General features: G+C 42.5%; 1 protein-coding gene across 2 annotated transcripts in view; it reads right to left on the bottom strand.

The window, feature by feature from the left end:
* The window catches only part of dachd (dachshund d), a 90,415-nt gene that overhangs the window by 3,205 nt on the left and 63,824 nt on the right, over nt 1–23,386 (bottom strand). The window contains exons 4-10 of one of the 2 annotated variants that reach the window (XM_076747099.1): nt 19,830–20,002; nt 19,555–19,690; nt 19,298–19,438; nt 6,147–6,292; nt 3,901–4,048; nt 3,130–3,273; nt 1,977–2,045 (exon numbers count right to left, since the gene is read on the bottom strand). In XM_076747099.1, the coding sequence (XP_076603214.1) occupies nt 1,977–2,045; nt 3,130–3,273; nt 3,901–4,048; nt 6,147–6,292; nt 19,298–19,438; nt 19,555–19,690; nt 19,830–20,002 (957 nt within the window). Of the gene's footprint in view, nt 1–1,976; nt 2,046–3,129; nt 3,274–3,900; nt 4,049–6,146; nt 6,293–19,297; nt 19,439–19,554; nt 19,701–19,829; nt 20,003–23,386 lie in introns of both variants that reach the window. The other variant, XM_076747098.1, reaches the window with a different exon arrangement.

Here is a 23,386-nt window from a genome sequence, read left to right as displayed (position 1 = left end):
GCTTCAGTGACATTCATTCATTTAATTTTAATTTCACTTTAACTGTTTTGATGTTTAATCTTGCAACAAAGAACTTTATCTCTGCGCACAGGGTCGTGTAAACTTGCCGAACACATCGAGTGGGAAGCGGCAGGGAACCAGAGAAGATACTGGGGGAAGATATTCACATGTGCACCGTTGCCAGGCAGTACTGGCGAGGTACGGTCCCAGTAGCTTGCCTGCCTGTGAAAAGAGCCACGTTCCCTCTTGGACCCGATTCAAAACACTGTAAAAGCAATTAATAAACACAGACTGTGTTAATATCGCAGAATTAGAGAAGTGTGACAAAAGACAAATAGAAATAATTAGTTCTCTAAAATTATGCCCTCATTATTTTTTCCCCCCCTCCCTCTCTCTCTCCGTTCGCCTCCCTCAGTTTGGAGTTGAGAATGTACCCACACATTTCTCTCGGCTTTCATGCGAGTGATAGGCTTGTTTTTTCCCCTTCTGCTTGTGTAATTTATCAACATCATTTTTTGCCATTTGAGGTTAATTATACAGTGAGGCTTGCAGAGTGGAGCAGAGGAGACATGGGTGGCAGACAAATGCTCCTCTAATTGAACAAAAACACAAAATGCAGCCTGTTATTCAGTTTCCTCCTTCACTCCACTCTTCAAGGCAATGATCAGAGTGATTGAGAGACTGCAGACATTTGCATGCTCTGTGGCTGCATCAAACTAACGGGGATTAGATTAAAAAAAAAAAGAAAAGAGGGGAAAAAAAAAAAAATTCTGTTTCATTTCAACCCAGACTATACATTTTAGCAGGACAATGGCTGCTGTCAGTGTCAGTGCGAAGCTCGAACACATTCAATTTGATGCAATTACACGACAAAAGGGTCAGCTCTTCATATGAGTGTAAAGAAATTTAAGTGGCTAAATATACTAATTTGGTATGAAATAGGGTACTATAATTATGCTGTATCTGGAAGTTATCTTTGTATTTAAATGATGACATATGGATTTCCTTTTTTTGGACATCAAACTGTTTCACATCCCCGCAGTGACTGAATGACATTTAATTAAGGAGCAGTCATCATTTCTCTTAGTACGTTTTCTTTCTTTTTGCCCTTTCACAAAATACCAGTTCAAGTAGACTAATCAAACATTAAAGAGTTAAAGGGACCCAACTTATTCTTGCATACAAAGATGAATATTTTCCACTTTTCACAGCAAATTACACGGAGCATTTTCCCGGATAAATTGGGACCTCTCCCACTGATAAGGGCGGTTCTGAGCAGACACAGCCGAGGCGCATTAAAGGAAGACGTTCGAGTAATAATGAGGATATTCAACCTCTGCAAGGTGTCTTGTATCTGGGTAAACACAGATAGCAGACAGTCTACAGAGGTTATCGCTGGAGCGCCCTTCCCCAAACACATACTGCACCCCCAAGGCTAACAAACAAACAAACCATTAAAAATGTACAAGGCTTATTCATAAAATGGATTGATTTGCCCCGTTTATTACTATCAAAGGGGGGATTCCACTGCTTTTTGTGGTTTTATGACTCATTAATGCTTCCTGAGCTGTAAACAAACCGCTTCTTTCATTCCGTCTTCGCGACCTTCTTGCTAAGTTGTTTCACTATTTACAATAGAATCCTGCATTGTACTGCTCCAGCAAAGATCTGTGTGTGAAAAGCATCGCGGCCACTAAAAGTCAAGTAAAAGAACAATATTATTTCTGCAGAAAACCAATGATCTTGACCTAGTGCTGTGGCCCAGATGGTGAGCTGTATGCCTGAACAGCAGGCAGAGGAACACTAATGTTCATAAACTGAAGCAGTGTGTGTGTGAGGGAGAGAGAGAGAGAGGAAGCGGGGTGGGGGGTTGTGTGGAGGGGAGGTGTGGGGGGGGGGGCAGCAGAGAGAAAGAGAGCAAGAGTGAGAGCCAGAGAAAGAGAGAGAGATTTATTGTCTCATCTGAGCCCCTGTACCTTGTATTGTCCTTTCAGCATCTGTTCTTCCACTGCTGCGGTCACTCTCCATCTCAGGGGTCAGAGAGTCTGAGAGAAGAGAGGGATCACCGCCGTTAAACATCCCTGACATCCACCTATCACAGTGCCAGTTTCACAGCATCGTTCATTCAAAACAAGAGGCTAAGCCTCCATGGTGTATCTCCCCTGCACGTCAGCGAATGTGAAAATATTGGATGAATGGTGCTTCTCTTGTGATTGTTAACAGGAGAAAAAAAAAGAAAACAAAGATTATCATCCATTAAAAGTGTGACCCTGGAACATTTGCTTGAATAAAGACGTGTCGGTGGTTAAGCATACTGAAGTGTCAAAGGTAAAATCGTCTCGTACCAAATATTAACAGTTACGCTGTAAACGGTCTAAACGCTCCGTGCTGTTGGTGGCAGACTCCACCAGTGAACTGATGATGAAACAATCACTACAAACGCCGACTGAACAGATTTTATGTCGAACAGAGATCTGCATTACTCACTGACATATTAAAATGACATTTTCTGACACACTGGCTGGTTTAAACTCTGACAGTAAATCACGTTTTATGAGCCCATCGTGTTTTGTATGCAACACCTAAACTCTGCAACCCAGTAGCTCCTGTCAGATAAAACTAATGAACGATAACTGGATTTAAGTTGAGTACGTGAATATAGTTACTTTGCACCTCTCCCACTCATTGAGACGTCCTGTAAATATGGATTACATGATTTAAGTCCGGACGAGACATTTTGATGTTTTGATGTGTGAACAGTGGCAATGATTAATCTGCAACTGTTTTGATCACTTCAGTCATATTTTAATCAAACATTCCAGTCACTCTCCTGCTCCTGCAGCCCGAGTGGACGGGGTATAAAATCTCACAGGACATCATGAAAACAGAAAGCCAGCATGTACATTTTAACAGCTGAGACGCTGCACTTCAGGTAGGATACAGCTCTGAATGTAATGCTCATAATAACATTCGATTAGTATTCTTTCATTTTTTAAAAGCATATCTAACATCTTGGATTGGCACACTTGCTTTTTGCCCCTCATTTGTCCCACTAGAAAGCACACTAAATGTCTGGAAGTGTCGCAAGTGAAGTGTGCAGTGACGGTGTCTCACTGTGGAGTGCCTGACCGTTGAGGGAGCGCATGCTGTCAGAGGGCGAGGGCTGCTTCAGAGTCTGCTCAACCTGCTCTCTCCTCTTGGATTCGTACTCCAGGGCTTCTTGGAGTTTCCTCTTGGCTTTCTTCTCCTTCTTCAGACGCTTCTGAATGATTGCTAAGACGGGGAAAGACCACAGTGACGATAAATGAGCTATGGGGCAAATTAGTGGAGCCTTATTTTAGACTGATATCTGATTATTGAGATAATAACCTCATTTCAAAATCTAGCATACTGTAATGGAAAACGGGAAATCAATTAAACCTAAATATTTTATAATATATTAAGATCTTCCTTAATAAAAGAAAATACTGACTGTGACTTAACAAACTGCTAGAGGGAATTAAAGCAAATTGAAAAATTTATTGGAATATTTTTCATAAATTTCTCTCATTAAACATAAACGACACAGTTAGCGTATGAAGCTGATGCATATAACATGAGGCCGAGAGTGAATTTCTCTAAGTTAATGTGTATTACCAATTATGTTAACTGACAAAGAGCAGGAGAATCAGTGCTAAGCAGATCACTGCATGTGCAACCAAAGAAGCACAGCCGCTCACGTCAGTGGTTCAATAAGAAACATGCATGTATGTGCACTTCAGCAGCTAGCATGCCTGCATGAGCCCAGGCCTGTGAAGTCTGAATCATTGAGGAAATACACACATTCCCGCACGCATGCAAACACACACACGCGCGGGGCTGACAGGGAGGATTCAGTGCCAGGTAGTCGTCAGGCAGTACCTCTGTTCTTCTGCTCCATGGCGAGCTGCTTCTCCAGAGTCTCCCTGAGCTCCCTCTCTCTGAACAGCTCCATCTTCAACTCTGTCTTCTCCAGCTGCACCTGCTTCTCCTGAGCCCGCGCATTGTCAATCGCCACTTTGAGCAGGCCCTGCACGCATGCACACACGCACACACACACACACACACACACACGCAGATATACAGAAAGAAGGGAGAGCGGGGAGCAGAGAAAGAGAGAGTGATGTGGGCTATTTAAGAGCTCCAAGATGAAGTGACAGCAAACCACACTGAAAGTATGTCACAGCAGCTCTTTGTGCTGCCCACAGTAGTGAAGCAGAGCACAGGGCCAAAAGCTGACTGCTGCTACATGATTCCTTTCAGGCGTATTACCCCCTTTGCGGGTTCTTTTATCTGTGAACATGTCATTTTAGCTGCTCCACAGCTCCCACAAGATCTACAAACTTGAGCACAGATCCAGCAGATTTTTTGTAATAATCATTTGTTTTTAATAATGAATAACGATGTGGCTGCTGGGTATGTCTGACCCCTTTTGGCCGAAGCTGTGAAATACAGGCAGAGATAGACGTCAGAACGATCTGGACCGAACCAGAGAGACGGCTGAAAGAGGAAACACCGTTCAGCACTGTCACACTAAAAGATGGAGCTCAAAGCTCCAGTCTACTAAGTAGATGGTAAAAGCTTTATAGGCGAGGTCAGCATCTTTACTCTGCAGAGTTTCTTTCTATCCCTGTCTTACATCATCCCATTTAACTACACAGCTGAATTGTAACTGGACTGATATAAATACGCAGAATTAGTCGCTGTAGTCCATTTCAAGCTCCTCACACAGCACGGCACGAATGAGTAATATGAATGACAAGCATCTCATCATGTATCAATTACATTACTGCCATTCCAAATATACTCCTGACAGTCCTGAAATGAAAGACGCCGCATTCTCACGTGGAAACAGTACAGCACCGCGGCCATTTTCCTCACAATTATTCCCCATCCACACGCAATTATATCAAATGCACTGGGCTATATCTTACTAATTGTTGATTCTTCTGACCCCAATTTATTCTAAGTTGCTTTATCTTAATTTTCTGCTTGGTTTCATTTTGTTGATTTGTATATAAATATTCAAGGCGAAGATCATTATCAAAGATGACTTAGTGGAGTGTTGGGAGCTCGCGACGGGTTTACTTGTGGCTTTCTAATTACCACACAGAGCCAAAGGAGAGGCAGGACTCTGATGCCAACGGTACAAGTGCAATGAGAAGGGCAGCAGTGTGCACACATCATTACACTCAGACAGAAGGCAAATACATTCATCTTTCTGACTGAGGGTGTTTGAGCTGAAGCCTAAATGGCACGCTGAGTAGATGGGTAATGTTAAGGTATGCAGATTTACAGATGGGTGTATCTGTGGTCCTAATGTTCACGTTAACCCTTTTTTTCTGATTTAGCCCTCAATCACTGATGAGGAAATGACCCATATGAGCGTTTTCAGGTAACCCACAATGGTTTGCTTAAGTTGAAGCATCTTATACTATTTGGCTGAGTTTGACCAAAATTTGTCTTGCTAGCTATTTCTGGAGCTTTCAAACGAATCTCGCTGTCTTTGACAGCAGATGGAGTTTGCTCAATTGTCAAAGACAGGAGCAGTTAAATGTTGTGGAACAAGCTAGTCGTGGACCCTGAGTTAAGACATTTTGTTAAAGCACTATTTCCAAAGTCTAGAATGAACTTTCACGTCCTTCTTGGGAACTGTTTGGAAAGGACTGCAGTCCTAGTTTCAGTCCTACATTCATTTTAAGTTTGTCTTCATGGTTCATCAGCAATGTTGTCTGTAGATGACGTGATGTACACAAGTCTCTATCGTCAAAGTCAAATACTCTGTTCGCCAAATTCCCTATTGTCAGAAAGTCACACTACTTCCTGCTGGTGTTAAACAAGTTTAACGCTGTTTGAACAAAAGTGCAAAGCTGTCATTTTGCTGGAAAAGCCAGTGACGAGCGAAATCGACAATATACTTTTACTGTTCGCCGCATCCTACAGAACTTAACAATGTTCCACTTTGGCGCCCTCAGGTGGTGACTGAAACAAAGACACCCAGGCTGCACTGAGTCGTTAGTTGAGAGGTTGAAGGTACAGAGCAGAGATCCTTTACTGTATGAACCATCAGAGGACGCTGAACACTGTGGTTTTAAGCATGTTGTATTAACTCTGTCAGAGGACAATACCTGTATGTTGGTGAGGAGAGTCTCTATTGACGACAGGCCATCTGGGAAGAGAAATGGTGAGGGGAAGCCAGGGGGCAGAGCCTGCCCAGCCAATGACAACCTCTCGTAGCTATCTCTTGCTGTTGGGGTGCACATCGAGTTGTCTTCTGCAAAGAAAAATGATAACACTGAAAATTGATTAAATCATTCATAGAATACTATTTGTGAAACTTACAGAACACGCTAAGTGGTAGAATGTATAAGTGGTTTTTGGCGATGTTGACACATATTGATCGTGACTTGAATTGACCAGCAGCAGTGACCGGGTCTGTATTGATCTCCAGCAGCCAATCCCTGCGCTCCCCTCGTCGCAGAAATTTAGTGGACTGGCTGGTCCCTTGGAGATTCCATTGTATTGCTTCTTCTCAAGGCCCGTGTGTGTGTGTGTGTGGGGGGGGTTAAACAATATCAACCAGGACATAAATCCAGCTTCCCCATTTAAGAGATGTCATGTGGACTCCAAAATCAGGAGCAGGCCTGCAGTTCGACCCCAGAGGCTCGGGCTTCCTTTGTGTATGCACGCACGGGCGCCTGTCAAACCTAAGATGACATCATCCTCCATTCATCACCGGCAGAGGGGTAGGGCCCTGCCATCTGCTGTCCAGCCTCTCCACCGGGCCTCAGAGGAGGAAAGAGGAGCAGAGGAGGGGAGGGAGAGAAGGCAGGAGGCAAACCGGCAGACACAGATACAGCCCGGTCAAACTAGAACAGTATGTCAGACGCTGCCGTTTGCTGCCCCATCAGATCTGACACATGTTTTTGTCCAGTGAGCTTTTATGAAGCCAACAATTTGTAAGTGCTACCATCTTGCAGAGAGAGAGTTTATTAAACGCATCCAGTCTAAAAAGGTCTCCACAGGAAGTCTGCACCATCAGCTGTTTAATTGTTAATTTAATGAAAGGGGGGAAAAACTTTTATTTGTAATGTGGAACCCTGGCTGTGTTGGGCACAGCACCTCTCTGCTCTCATCCAGTATTCATATCTGTTTATGTGGCAGGCTGAATCTTGTACAAACAGCGAGTGGAGCTGAACAGCCCTGCCTCTCCCTCCCATCAATATTCACCAACGCCAGCCAAGTGCTGGGAACAGCTGGTCTTACATTAATTAGTTTAAAGTATTTATTTCACCCATCCTCAGAGCAGATTGAGCAAAAACATTGGAGATTATTTCAAGCATCTGCAAATGCCCTGGAAACATCTCCGCGCCAAAAGTCGAGTGTTAGGATTCACAGTTTAGGTTTGTAATTTGAAGAACGATTTCTCTTTTTTTCGGAGTGGGGAAGATGGTGAAGTATGCACCGCTGGTCCGTGGAGAGAGTAAACAACCTTTCTCCTTTTTCAGATGGAGTTCACTCCTGTTGATTAATTAGAATGGATGGTTGCCTAATGGATTAAAATTTGTTTATAATTTGACTTCATAAAAATAATGAATTGCCTACTTTTAAGAAGCCACTCCTGTGGTAATTTGTTTTGTTTGGTGCAGTCCTGTCTGCGTTTTGAGGTGGGCGTCTGGGTGGAGATAGAAAATGCACTCTCCTTATACAGTGGCACAACATGAAAGTCCCATTTTATCTCAATAAAATAACTAATCAAAGATCAAAAGCATTACAGTTGGCTCCAGCTCAGGTTGATATAGATGTATTGCATGCATTATATGCTTGCATCACCCACCTCCAATAAAATCACCATAACAACTAGAGACGTTAGTAGACCTCGGGGAAAGGTCTGCTGTTGTAGCTTTGTAATTGATTTGTACTGTAGGCACTTTGTCCCTTATTTAGTGTTGGCATTAATCATAAATCATTGCTTTAACAAACTCCGGCTTCCCACTCAGCAGGCCTCCCCTCCAACACAATGTTGGATCACACAGAATATTTGATGGCTTTGTTGCAGGGGAAACAACCTGTCATGCTCTGGGAAAAGCAAACAGCGTGTTTTGTTCGACAGACTCCTACTACCGTACAGCAGCCCTTGTCAGTTAACATTTCCACCAGGAGCTGTGCATAAATACAGGCGTTTCAAAGCAAGGAACGGGAAGCTAATAAGTGACTAATTTAATCAATATAATCAAAACTGGCTTAATGAAACTCAAATGTAAATTCGAATGGAACATGATCTAGATCTGTGGTTTCTGTGCTTCTAATGTTATTGCCCCCGCCCCCCCCCCCCTCCACCCAATCCCCCCCTCTCTTTTTCTCTGTTCCTGGCTGCAAATGCTGGCATGTGTTTGCATGTTTATTTCTCACCATCGCTCCAGAATCATTGACTTCAACTTAATTACAGCGACAGGCGTTGGAGTGATGGGGGCCGGTGGAATGGAGTACTCTGTTTCCAGGTGATATTTCTCCACTAGCAAGGCTGCCAACAGCAGCTGTGACAGCCTCTTGTGCTTACCGTACGGTAAAGGTACAGTTAAGGCCCCCCCACCCCCCCACCCCCCCGACTATGAAATACTGTGTGGAAAAACACTCGCAGGTCACCCCTGTCACAAATAACATTTCATGCACAACTGTTTCGGCGGATAATAGGAGCCACAAATAAAAATGGGACGCTGTAAATACAATGCATTCTGAATGAAATGCCATAATTTAAAACAACACCCCCTCCTCTCCGTCCTCCTCCTCCACCCTGCTCTCAATAGCTGCAGAGGGAGTCCTTGACAGTGTGCTAGCAATGATGAATCACCTATCCAGTTAATTTTCTCACTCCTCATGTGTTGTGCTGCTAAAACAGGGGCCCAGGAATTGACTTGACAAACTATGAATGTAAAAAATATCACTTGGAGGGATCTGGGCTTATCTCCAATTTACATGTTATTAGATTTGTGTTGCAAGCGGCACTTGGACCTTGCAAAGCTGAGGCAAAAAAAGATGGGGCACATGATAACCAGAGATAAAACATGTCTAAAACCCACTTGAAAGCCTTTGAAATATTTGATGGAAAGTCGCAGGGAGCAGAGAGAAGCAGAGGAAACTGGCCTGATTTAAAATGTGACAGACACACATTGCAATCTGTGGTAAATCTAGAAGAAACCTTGGGAAATTTAGCTGCAATCTCTGGATAAATAGCTGTAATTGACCTTGGGAGTTGAAAATGTGCCATATGTTTCTGGTTCCTGTGTTTGAAACTGGGTCCCTCAGGACATTTCAGCTGAGTCCTCACACGAAGGCAGCGTGAGCAGGAGGGGAGGAAGATACAGAAAGACACACAAAGAGAGAGAGAAAGAGGACGAGAAGGATGCCAGGAACGAGAGATAGATGGTTGAAGACAGAAGATGGATGGATGGATAGATAGATGAGGCAGAATCTGAGGAAGAGGAGGCTGGAATAGAATGGGTGTGCAGAGAGTGAAAGACTGACAGAGAGGAAGAGGGATAGGGGAGAGAGGGGGAAAGAGAGAGGGAGAGCAGAGGTACATTTGGCTGGCCAGTCAGTGTGATATATTGACAGGTGAAGCCTTTGTCCTTGCAAACCTGTGTTCCTCCCAGCAGGAGAAGTGAATGCTAAACCTGGAGGTTGTCAGCACAGCCAACACAAAGCAAGGCACAGCTTTTCACTGCACAATTACATTTGATTTGACCTGCCAGGGCTGCGGAGAGACCAGCCTCCTTCAAATGGAGTAGTTATGACCTCTCGGACAGCCATTAGCAGCTAACGCAGCATTATTCTACCTGCACTTAAAGCGCTGGATTTGGAAAATCTTGTCAAGGGAAATATCTGTCTTCTGCTACACATGCAGTGATGCAGAGCTGGGCAAAAAAAAAAAAAAAAAAAAGGTTGTTGCATGCAATTTGAGCACTTTAAAAAAACATGAGCCTGAGCTTATCTTGCAAATGATTTCTACACTCTGGAGGGTCTTTCAGATAAAAATAAATTCAGCTTTAACTGCATGATAGTTTTAAACAGGTACAACCCCGATTCCAAAGAAGTTGATACACTGCATAAAATGGAAATACAAACACAATGCAAACATTTACAAATCCTTTATGATCCATATTCAGTCGAATACAGAAGAAAGACACTTTTTAAGACAGCTTCATTGATATTTGTAAATGTGCTCATGTAGTTATATCCTTTCTACAATCATGTGTTCACAAAGTGGTGAACCTCTCTCCATCATTGCTTGCTTTCACACCCAATCATGATACTATCAACCTGTTTACCTGTGGAATGTTCCAAACAGGTGTTTTTGGAGCATTCCACATCTTTCCCAGTCTTTAGTTGCTCCTGTCCCAACTTGTTTGAAACGTGTTGCTAAATAAGCATCTATTTACAAAAATCAATGAAGCTCATGAGGTGAAACATTAAATATATTGTCTTTCAAATTGTTTCAGATTTCAAATTGTTAACAAAGGCTGAAACTTATTTATTCGCAGCATCTGTCCAGAAAAAAATACACACATAATCCAACTACTGGAGGGTTAAATTGACTTGCAGGCTCAGTTTTCTTAAAGCGAGTAAGAGCCTGCAGGACATACATACTGTGATGATCCATACAAGACAAATTCCTTTAGAATGACTATCACTTGCATATGTTGAGCACGTGTGCCTGACGCAAAGTGTACACTGAGAAGAAAGAGAAAACACGCGTGTGCAGATGCATGCAAACAAAAACCCTCCAACACATACACATTCATTAGGCGCACACACACGACACACACACTAATGTGCCCTCATCACATTTAAGCTAATTTCCTTTTCATCACGGAGAGAGGAAAATGAGTGTTTGCCCCATCCCTGCTGGGGGACAAAGTCAAGAGCCCTGGTCGGTTTGGGCTAGATTAACAGGTAACATTTGGCTCCCACTCTCTTATCACAGCATGAAAATCAAACCGCGTGTTTTCCTCTATCGCTCTCTCTTTCTCCCCTCCCTAATGTTCCCTTCACTTAGAGATGAAATCGCTTGCTGCACAAACCCATTTGGAGAGAGGAGAGAAGGTGAGCGGGATAATCAGGCTGGCCACTGGGCCGTGTTTCCTAAATGCTCTCCAAAACATTACTGTGCACAGGCATAAAATTAGCGCCGGGACCTTAAAATGTTGACATTTAGCATGACTTTTTGGAGAGTGACACCCTCATATTTTCTTGTAGGATATCATTAAATTTCAACTGCCCTATGGCTGTGCCTTTCCATTAATAACCAATTCAGTGTGTCACTTCTCCCTCTCTCTCCCTCTCTCTCTTGCCACCTTTTTAAAGTAATGAGTCCATTGCTTTGCCTTAATAAATTGAATCGTATTCTCAAGGCCATATGACGATAGAGCCACAGATGGACAGGCTGCATGGAGGAAATAACCATAAATCCTTTACTGTCAGAGAGGCGGTCTGAGATGACAAAAGAAGACAATCGTGATGCTCAATTGGGATCACACCAAGATCACAAAAGACAGAGTGAAAGGTTGATTCTCTCCGTTAAAACCGTCTTTTCCTGGCATGGATAAAGAATATTTTTTATTGCTTTCATTGCTGAGAAAACACCCCGCTTCTGATTAAATTTAAGAATCTAATCATGCATGAAGATTAGAATACTGACAGCTGATCGTCCATAATGTGCTGCAGTGTACATTCTGCGTAACACTACCACTGCAGAGACAATTATGAACTACAAATGGTGCTTTTGGAGCATAGATTACGATATTACGGCATAAACACTTAAAATCGATTTCATGATTTGTTTAACTGTTAGCTGCATAAAGAGGGAGAGAAAAAACAGAGAGAGAGAGAGAGAGAGAGAGAGAGAGAGAGAGAGGGAGGGGAAGAGAAATGGAAACAGTGAGAGCAAGAGGCAAGGGAGCAGAATCCGTGTTGACTTCCATTCAGGAGGAAGATATCTTGTCTTTTTATGCGGCCCATGTCATATTTATTGCATAAAGGTCAGAGTGTTCATTTGTTCAAAGTCAGCGTTTTCCCTCTCTCCTCTCCTCCATGTAATAAATGCAGGGGCTATGTCATTATCGGACCTCTGAGGATTACAGGCTTGGCTGACTGTGATGACTGCATAAAAGCATACAGGACTTTTGTTTCTGCCAGCGCACACCTTCAAATGAGCTCTTAAAGCGAACAGCAGCGGAGACAAAATGGCATTTTGTAGAGAGACGGTTCGCAGCCAGAGCGGTCGACGCAGGACGGGGCAAGGTGATTAAAGGTCAGAGAGCACGGCGCTAAATCCACGACCTTCGGTTTTAGTCAAAGCAGGAGGGTAAGGCTCGGGTTGGAGGAGCAAAAATAAACTTGTGGCTCAGAAAAGAAAATGACGGCCGGGCAGACTGGAATAGATTTCTGTAATTCACCTATTGACTACGGGCACAAACTGTCGAGAAGGTAATACTGGAAGAAGGACATTACACTGAGGCACTTTGAAGGTGTTTAGATTGTCTTTGCATATTGACCTCCGCTGACCGGGTCCAGTTATTGACAGACGAATCCCAGAGATTAAATTGGCCTAAACTATTGATCGGGTATTTTGCCTGAATCATTCCCATTTCAGAGGGGGATCATTTGTACTGTATACCCCACTAATCTCTCTGACCCACTAATCATCAAGCCATTTATTGCTCCCTCTTTGTTTAGTTCTCCTTTGTTTAGCATTTATTAATTCATTAGAGCAACTTCTCATGCAGCTTAACTTAGACAGTGACTGGGGAGTCCTGTTTCTACCCGATAGCAATGTGCATTCCAGTAAAATATGCCACCGAATATGCACCCAACATCACAATACACATGCCAATTACATATTGATAATTAAGCATTCAAACAAACAAACAGAGAGGAAATCCCCCGTAATCACCAGGTTTTAATGGAACAAGTATTAGCTTGGTGTGGTTGGCCAGATAGCCTGCTGCTAGATCAGAGCTTTGCTGGGTTTGGGAAGAGGGGGGGGGGGGGGCGCTGGGGGGAGGGCAGGGAGACACATTGGTGTCATTGCCTGGCATTGAAATCCTACAGGGAGAGGCGATGCCGTTCTGTTGCTGCTGAACGAGCGCCGACGATGGCTGGCGCTAATCCAGACTGGATATACTGAGCTGCTTTTAAATGAAGATGAAAGAACAAAAGAGGAAATGGGAAATGTAAACTTTAAAAGGCCTGGCTTAGGAGCACTTGCTCTATGGCTGCGTGGTGTAGAAGCTCAAAAATGGATGCAAATCCATTAGTAGTCCCGGTTTCACAGTTATAAAAATACTTAAGGGGTTTTAATAGGAGCAACGTGTTAAACGTGTGGAAATCTGTTTTGATAACATTATTCATAACACTGGCTTTGCGCTGTGTGAATTAATAACACTTCATTTACAGACGGAAGAAAGCTGGCATGGTATTTCCAGTTAAAGAGATTAATTTTTAAACACCTAATTGACAGGCTGGGGTTAGGCAGGATAAGCAACAGACTATAAGGCTGCAGCTGCAAAGTCAAGGTGACTGGAATACTCAGAGAAAGGCTTTCAAAAAGCAGAATAGAGAGCAGAGAGGGAGGGAGTGAAGAGAATTAGTCCTCAAGCACTTTTCCCTCCGCCCACTATTCTTCCTCTCTTTATTAGGAATGATTTACTTTCTCAGTGAAAGGATATAAAAGCTCAAGTATAGCGGCGTAATTATCGCAGAGTGAAAATTTAAAGGTTTGACTCACAATGTCCTCAAGTCAGCGAGTAGACTGCCAGACGATAAGACTGACTGTGTTCAACACTCGGCGTCCAATTGGTTGTGTTTTATGGGCTTTGCCAAGGAAGAGCACACAAACAGCACTCGGCTCTGCAAGTCTGTAAACATGATGGACTATGGCAAACTACTAGGGCTGGTGTTTACCTTGGCAGAGCCTGGCCCTGGCATGTCGGTAGCATCACTTAATTACTGTTTACATGTACAAACTAAATTATACAAACAACCCCACAGAATGTCTCCAAAAGTACAGAAATACATATTCAGGGTCAACCTTATCTGTCTGCAACAGTTGCCACTGCGAAGAAATGAATCGTTTTGAATCACAAATTTTCTGCATTGTACATAATCTTCATAATTATTTAACGCTGTTGTCCAAGGGCATTTGTGTAAAATATGTTGCCATAATCTGCATAATAGCAGATGCTCAGATATGTAAAACGCACCTTGTGCTCTCAGAGAGGAGGAGGAGAAAGAAAGGAAAAAAAAAAAAAAAAAAAAAGGTTATTGTTCAAAACAGTTTTATCAGGAACGAGGACTGTGATCATTAATGTCTCCAGTCAAGACCGAGAGATGATTGCTTTGATTACAGACCTGCTTTCCTGACAGTCCAGAGCAGCATATATAGTCGAGCACTGGTGCCTACTGTGCATCTCTGGTATGGCTGAGTAAAGCACTTGTTCATTTGCAGTGAAGGGTAACATGAAACAGGCCTCAGCCTTCTGATGGACAGGGAGATTTCACCTTCGCCAGTGAATGATAATGCATTATTAAATTTGCCTCTCTGCTCACTAGATACACTTAGCTGACCACAGCATATTTATCTCCCCATCCGAGGCTCACGTCTTGGCAGGAGAAAGCATTCTGTCACTTTTGAGGCATTTCAAAGATTAAAAAGAACCTCTCTCTTTTCAACGTCCCTAAAAGCATTCCCCCTTTTCAGTGAAATGTGATTAGCAGGAGATGGTGTCACGCAATGGAACATTCATGAGGGGGAGAACAAATATCCAAATGAACTCCCATGTCCTCGAGGAATAGCCCCTCTCTGCACCATCAGCAATCTCTCTCACATGGGCCGGGGAAATTTGATTGATCCTCTATTGAATTATTTTTTTGCACTCTTTCATTTCAACAGGACGCACTGACAAGTTGTTTGATCATAAAGCATTATTGTCTGCCAAGTCACATTTCAGGGTTGTGATGGCTAATGATCTTGCCTCCTGACTTAGGGAAAGTCAGGTAGTCAGCATGTGTTTGAAGCTTGCAACGCCAAGGACATCGGGAGGACTGAACAAAACACTATGCATTAAAGTCAGAAAGATGAAGAGAAGGAGCTTACACTGAACATATCCAACTTTTAATGATACTGTACGGATACCATCAATGTCAGTGAAATATTTACACCGCAGAAAGCGCACAAAACTGACGCCCAAACTTTTACCTGGCCCAAAGTCCCCAAACTTCCCTTTTATCATTGCAAACGCTTATGCAAAGAAGCAACAGAACAGTGACTACAAAGGCTGGAAATCACTTTTTTGTCTTTTTCATCTTTTTCAAACTGTAATCCCCTCTCCACATGAGCCCATCAGCGTCCACAGGTCCTTGCCCAAAGCAGCTGTATGTAATAGACTGTGACACTGGTACCTGCTCCACTTCATCATTCAGACAGTAAACTGGGACTGCAGACGGTGCACAGTGCACCAGCATATCAACTGGACATCTAGGCAGCAGCCTGACAAAGAAAAGGCGTGGCAAATCAGCTTCGTCCACTGTGGTCACACTGTTGCTCGATGCATCAACGACCGTCCTGTTGATAGCGGCTATGAGGGGATGCACCTCTAGGTGACATAATACACCCCGAGCATCCATTTGTGCTGGGGAGGACATTATGAATGCATCTCCTGTTGTGTCAACAAGGCCATATAACGTTTACCAGGTAAGTGCCAATATCATATTACCGGTGAATCACCCCATTTTAAAATACGGTTTAGAGAATCAGTTTTCATACTGTGGTAGCTTCCAACTCTCCTGTCAGCCATTTAGCTCAGTGTAAAAGAGATGTGGCATGTTTAACTGCAGTGAGACGGCTGAGGTAAAGTGGTGAAATTTGTTGCTGGCAAAATGCTAAACTGCCACATGGTATTTACAGAAAACTCTTATACTTGGATGTACATACATATGGCTTGTGTTTCAAACACCTTTTCCCCAAGGAAATAAAATGATGTCAAGTGTTTGATGTCCAAAGTGAGTCTACAGCCAAAGGCTTCCGTACCTTTCAAATTTTCCCTTGTTTGTCAGCTACCTGCTGTTTCACGAGACAGAGGCTTGTCGGAAGCTATCGCCACAGACTTTCTGTTTGAAGCAATTCAATTAGTCACATGTGAGATAACACTTAGCTTTCTACTAGCCTTTTTTCTTGCACATCATCTAATCTCCCCTCTTTTTCTCCAGCAGAATTTGGACAAAAAATAATCAAGTTCAAACAACAGCCCCCCCAAAAAAATAAAAAAATAAATAACCATCTGGCTGCTCTGCACTGGGTGACACAACTTTGGAAACTGTCTTTTTTAGACAACAAACAAGCCTTTGTCCTTCATCAGCAGAGATGACATGAAAAAGATGAGACATGTTCATAGGATATGAGTGATGTGACATTAATAGTGGGTGTCTCTGAGGTGTCTGGCTATTTAAATAGCCTCCATATGAGCCGGAGCACTGCATCCTTCCACTGTGCCCACTGTGCTCTCTTCTAAGAGTGCATTGCAAGAGACTAATTTAATGCTCTGCCAGGATCATAAAGATCAAACACGTGGAGAGATATCATTAAACCATTGGAATGTTATCTCATTTATCTAAACAAACTGATGCGATGAACAAGCCTAATTAAAAAGCTCACCATAAACAAAGCTTCGGATGGTGAGGCCTCTCCCCTCTTTAACAATGGAACACATTTATTTTATTAATCTAATGCATCATGTATCATATCATTACAGTTCAATATATCTATCATTAATTTTATTCCCTTCACTTAAAGCTTTTATTGGAATTACTTTGGTTATTAGTTGGTTCTAATGTATTGGTTACCTCTGAATCTGGCTGCTACAATCTCTCTTATCTCGCTGCATAAACCTGTGCATGTTATTCAAATTGCCTCATTTATTATGATAGCTTCCTCATGTAAATTGTGCTGACTGCTCGCCCTTGCACAGTCCTCATTAGACTAATGAAAACCTTCAAACGAAAAAACTAAACAACCTGCCAAATAAAGGTCTGGGGTTATTATGAAAATTACAACTGTGGGAGCCGGGAGAAGCTCTCTTCATTAATTCATGCTCAGCAAATTGGTAACTAATTTAGTTGCACTCCTCTGCATTAATGGGTTATTTTATAAAAATGTTTTCCACAGCCAGAGACCTCTGGTGCACACACTGGAGAGCTCAGAATCCTAATCAAGTCCAGTGACATATTAGGAATTGACAATCTCAAAGATAATGCAGCGTGCGTTCGCGGGTAGATGTGTGTGGGTCAACTAGCTAGAATTGGTGTGGATTGCTAGGTCATTTGCTTTCTCCTCTAATACTGCAACGAAATTACAGTCCATTTATGTTGATTATCTGAGTGTGGAGGAGGCACTCCAGTTAAGATGCAAGATTTCTGCTACTGAGGAACAGCCAGTTGATTCAGTCTGTGGATATTTGGTTAATTCTCCGTCTTTCTCTGTTTGTGTTGATCTGTTTGGCTGACACACACACACACGCACGCACACACACGCATGCACAGACAGTTAGACAGTTTGTGACCCATAAATTCAGCTCATGATCCTGCTAATTATTACTATTCACTGCTTCACACCCTGTGAGTGAAGGTCTAACACTGATCTTCACGTCAGCCTAGCCAACAGGGAACATACAGCCCAATGATTTCCATAGTGGTTTTAATATCATTATCAGCCTCACCCCACCCTGCACCACCCAGCACAGCACAGCACAGCACAGCTCAGCACAGCCTGCTCCTGCTCAAAACCAACAGAGAATACTAAAATCTATTATTTGCTTCATTTTGTACTTAATCTGCTTTGCTTAGAAGATTTCTATCTTTTTTTTTTGTTCTTTTTTTTAATAAGCACTAATAAATTGTAATGAAATAATACCAGCAATTAATAATAAAAGCACTGACATGGACAATGTGACTGAGGATCAGCATTTTGAATATTTGTTGAGTTGACGGTAATGACAGGAAACAGCACATGTGAGCTAGCCTGTTGCTGTATACAGAGGGCTCATTATTTTATATGTTCATGCATTAAAACCAGCATTACTTTGGTGTTTTAAAAAATCTTTTTATCAATAATGTAATAGCTGTGTGAAAATTTGATTATACGAAACCTACTTTGTGTGTTAACATCTCGTTGTCACACTGTTTAATTTTCTTGTAATTAAGAGAACTGGGAGCAGCTCTTTTACTTTATTTCCCTTTTTTCTTTTAACAGAATGTTCTATTATATTATTGTACAACAGAGCACATGAGTGTATGGGAATGTAAAATCTTGGTCAAAACTAATCATCTGACCCTTTCAAAAAGCTTTATTTTTTTGCAGAGGATTATTAAAAACAATTAATTAGCTCATCTATAGTTTTTTTATTGTACGAGGTCATTAAATGTGTTCACATCATGTGTAATACAGCATGAATGTAAAGCATCTAAACACAGTCACAGTGTTACTGTGGAGATTCAAAAAAAAGAGGTTGCTCCAGCAAGCAAAATGTTTCCACACACACACACACACACACACACACACACGTTCACACTTTTTGGTCTTGAAAACTTTAGGAGTCTTGTTATAGTGACACAAAAAACTGAAGGGTCACCGCAAATGCAGTCAAAGGTTTAACATTTCTGAAATTGTATTATTAATATTCAAGGCCTTAAGTTTTAGAAGTCTGAAGTGTTTCTTTTGGGGAAAAAAAAATACATGAGGCAGGCAGAATCTTTTCTGGTGGGTGTACGGTGAAACCTGATGTTATCTTTCACTGCAGTTTGTACAAAAAAGCCTTTCTATCTAAGTTGATAACACTTGAAGGCAACCTGACCAACAATAGTAGCTGACACATTAACCTTGACTCCTTGTCTCCAGTATGAGCTCAGTAGGCCCCTCTGCCTCCACTGATATTAACTTGGCGGTTCAGATTTTTCTGCAAACTTACAAACCTTAAAGCCTTCGTCTTTGTTATCAGAATTGCAACTTATACTATAGGCTCTAATAATTTTCATCCGTTGTGAACATTGAATAGAACAAACTAAACTCTAAATTAAAAGTCCTGAACTTAAACTGTAGTATTTTCTGATGTTGTGGGGTTAACAGTTCATTTTTGTAGCGTCTATACTGAAAAACCTGGCACACGGTGGATCATATCAGCTGCATCACCCCATCAAACTTTTATTTTTCAAATAAAACCTGACTCACCTTTGTCAGTGTGCATCCTCTTGTGCGCAGCTCCTTCATGGCTCATGTCGTGGGCCAGGTCTCCCTCTTTAGGCCCAGGGGGGATGTTGGGGGATAGGCCTAGCAGGGCGTGGTTCATGGACAGGCCATTGTGGTGTGCCGCTTGAGAGAAGATGACAAAACAGGAGTGACTTTAGGAGCATTGCTTGCAACAGTCTGCGCAGCACATTTGGCTTTTCTTCTGACTGACTGTGTTGTGAGGTCATAAAGAGACGTACGTATCCTGTCTGAGGAGCTTTCTGTGTGGGCTGGGGAGCTGGACACACTGCTGCTGCGGTGGGACGATGGGTGACTGCCTGGCCTCCTGTGGTCTTCTAAGGAGGGAGCTGGGGAGGGACTGTCCGGCACACGTTCCTGCAACCCCAGCAGTGACAGAAACACACACACACGCCCAAAATAAAGATCCAGTGCAGGCTGAAACATTGCACCACAGGAAGGAGGAAGTTACATTCGAACCACTGTGGAGTTGCTGCATTACTGTTTTAAAAGTTACCTTTATTACAGAGGTGACCATTCTGGAGGGCAGACTCTGGCCCTGTGCTGCGGCGGCCATGTTTGCGATGGTGCTGAGGTGGTTCATCTGGCTCATCGCCATAGTGACAGAGGCTGGGGGCAGGCTGACTGGGATCAGGGGGTGTGGCATCATCATGAAGGGGAGTTCCAGGCCTGAGACACATGAAGAGGTCGTTGGTTACTCAATGATGCATATTATGAGTGAGATATTCACAGGGGAAACTTCTGAGGGTCTGGCTGGAAACTCAAAACCTGCTGCTGTTAATTCAGCAATCAGCAATTCCCACCACTGAGATACCCTTTAAAAGTGGTGTCCAATAACACTAAAGCTTTACACGGCCATCCATTAGAAAAAAAAAATGGAATAATTCAAATTAATCGCATCCCTGGTATCTTTCCATGTTAACATAATACACATAAATGTTTTACAGCACATGTTAATAATAGATACTACTGCAATAATAATAAAGAAAACGGGGATGATAACTATACACACAGTCATTCAAAGACCAAAGTTTACACAGCAATAAAGATGCATCAATTATTCTATGCTGAATAAAAAGGGCACATTATGGAAATTATCTCAATATTTACATATAAAAAATATCTCTGTAAAAACAAAGGCAATCTTGAAAGCCATTACCCAAATGACTAGTTAAATGTGCTAATGACAAACAAGTACCGTCAGACCACAGTATGGCAATGACTTTAGGCTAATTATAGCAGCCTATATTCCAGACCAGTGAGAGGGAGGAAGAGGAGAGTGAGACCGAAAGGAGTGAAGTCACTTTCAGCTCGCACAATAATGGGATTTTCCTTTCTTTCTCTTTTATATGCACAGAAATTATTCCATTACAACATCAGAGATATCTTACAAATGTTTTAAATTATTCAATTGCTGTCTAGCAATAGACGCCTAATTGGGAAAATTGAACCATTAGTAGTCCGAAAATGTAAAGAATGTCTAATAAAGATACCATAGGGGGTTAGTAGTTAGTCAAACTGCGGCTCTGCACTGAGCTTCTGAATGGCTTAATGAAAACAAGCCAACTTTCAAAGGACAAGAGCGCAGACAGAAGGTCAAAGCTAGGTGTCTGTACCCCCCCCGCCAACCACGGCACCCCCTCCCTCCCCCTCTGCTCTATGGGGACTTTGAACTGGCAGGATCAAAAGTGACTGGGAACAGTTTGGTCTCATTCCTCCGCCACTCAGATGCTTTTCCTCAAATGCTTTAAAGAAAACCTCATAGACACTATTGGATCTGATTGAGCCTCTCTGTTGATTTTTCACTCCTTTTTTTTTTCTCTTTTTCTTGGCAGCCCAGTTCAAGGTAAAAAAAAAAAAAAAAAAAAGCGTGAAAGAAAGAGGGGAAAAAAAAGATACCGCACTACAGAAAGCTGATCCACAAAACAACTCCACTCTTCTTTTCTGACAAAACATCAGTAGCCAAAGGGCAAGGAGATCTGCATGGCGAAGCCTCTAAAGAGAAGGACACTGGTTGAAAATGAAAGGACATGAGAAGTACTCCTCTCTGTCATTCCCCTCCTTCCAAAAGAAGCATTGATTTCCATAAGAAAGATGGCATGCAGTTTCTCAGTGGCAAGTATTCCCAAACAATATAAAGCAAGGGAGATTAAAGAAAGGCGGAAGCCAAGCAGCACCTTGTATCAGCGCCTCTGCTGTAGCTCAGGCTGAATCAATTACCACTCAGCAGGCTAAGCTCAATTAAAAAACACCACAGAGGGCCTGATTGCAGGGGTATTTACTGTAGGACAACATGGAGAGGTTTAGGCTACCTATCAGCCTTTCAAGGCCACTCAAGGGCCAGAGTGAAGAGACTTACTCTGCCTTTGAGGTGGATACATTACACCCATCCAATCAAACACGGCTACGTTCATAAAGGCACATGGACTTTCCACCTGATCAATCAACCATGAAGAAAAAAGTGGAGGATCCAGCCGACTTGTATCTCTGTTATATCTTGTACTCGGTGCTGTATGAATTTGGTGATGTGTCTCCACCTGACAGACAACCTGGTGGAGAAACACTGGACCTCTGTTCGCTCTAAGGGGTATTAGTCTCGCTTTCAGTGCCTGTCCAGCCCCTTTCATGTCACCCCATCCCAAAGCGGTGTTTCTCCCATAAAGGCCCATTCAGGCCACTGTAAGGGAATGTGCCACAGACCAACAAGGGTCCACCAAATCCCTTTATTTGTTGCTGAAAGGAGCCAGGTGAGGAGGATATTGGTTTATTCAAGGAATCTGGCATTTTTGCCAGACGGCTAAGTGTTCTTCGCCTCATTCATATGCAATTTCTCCCCATTTGCTACATTTATTCTCGCTAAATAAAAGGATCACAAGTAACTGTAGGTCATAATCCTGAACAATTTGCAACTTGGTAACAATAACACACAGTTATTTTGGCATTTTTCTTTTCCAAAAACAGAATCAACAAGCATTAGTCGGCCTCATTAATCACCTAGATATTGTGTAGATATTCCAGTGGGCAAACCGTTAGCAACATATTTGTCAGTTTGTGTTTATCTCTGATACAGAAGTTCAGACTTGATGAGAGGTGAATTCCCACTAGCTCCCCCCCCCCACTCCGAAGGGCATAAACAATGCATTTGGAGTAATTTACCTGAAGTAAGCCTAAGGGACCTGCAAAGGTGAACTCCTATTTACCATCATTAAAACTACAAATCACTTAATACCAATATAAACAGCTCAGCTATTATGTGCTGCAGTGCTCGGGAGTTCACGCATGGATAAGCAAAGATCTGAATCATGGAGGATGAATTGAATGAATTAAAACAGCCCTTGGTAACAACATGATTAAAAAGCTGTTACATCAGAACCAAACGGCACGGCTGACGGTAGGTCAGATACTTAAAAGAATCACACCGAAAAAAGATTGAATGTTGAATGTTTTAAAATGATTAAAAACAGAGCAGTAATTTATTTTGATGACAGAAATGATAACCTGCAGTGATTTGTGCAGCAGTTAATCTTCATCCAAACAGGACTTCAGCCTTTCTGGCCGTCTAACCCTACAGAGGAAAATAAGAAAAAAAGGAACTAAGCCATTGTCATTGAAAATGGTATGGAGGTAGCAGCCAGCCCCTTACCCTTAACTCTGTTGTGGACAGATTTCCCCTGACAAAAATTAAACTAGCTCCTACTTGGCACTTTATTATCTCTTCAACTGAATGATTTATTGTTTGTGGAGCAAAAGAACCAAAGAGAGGGGGAAGATTACATTTCCAGCCAAAGCTCAGGCCTGATCTCGTTTTTTACTCCCTCTGTCCAGGAAAAAAGCTCCCGACAAACAATAATGTCAGCTGTAATTGATCGGAGGTCGCCGGTTGGGCCTGCAGTAAAAGCGCACTATTTAAGCGACAATCGGCCCGCGCTCTTCAGACGCTGGCTAATGAAGCTGTCTGTCTGGGCTATTTACCTTCTCTTAAATGGAAGGGGAGAGATGTACTGTAAGAGACAGGCTGGAGAGGATCTGCCTCTCGCTCCTGTGAAATAGGAC

Source organism: Chaetodon auriga, chromosome 13 (assembly GCF_051107435.1).
Source record: "Chaetodon auriga isolate fChaAug3 chromosome 13, fChaAug3.hap1, whole genome shotgun sequence".
In the NCBI taxonomy this organism is placed as follows: Eukaryota; Metazoa; Chordata; class Actinopteri; order Chaetodontiformes; family Chaetodontidae; genus Chaetodon; species Chaetodon auriga.
The sequence above is the reverse complement of the archived record's forward strand: the minus strand, read 5'-3'. Positions and strand labels throughout refer to the sequence as shown.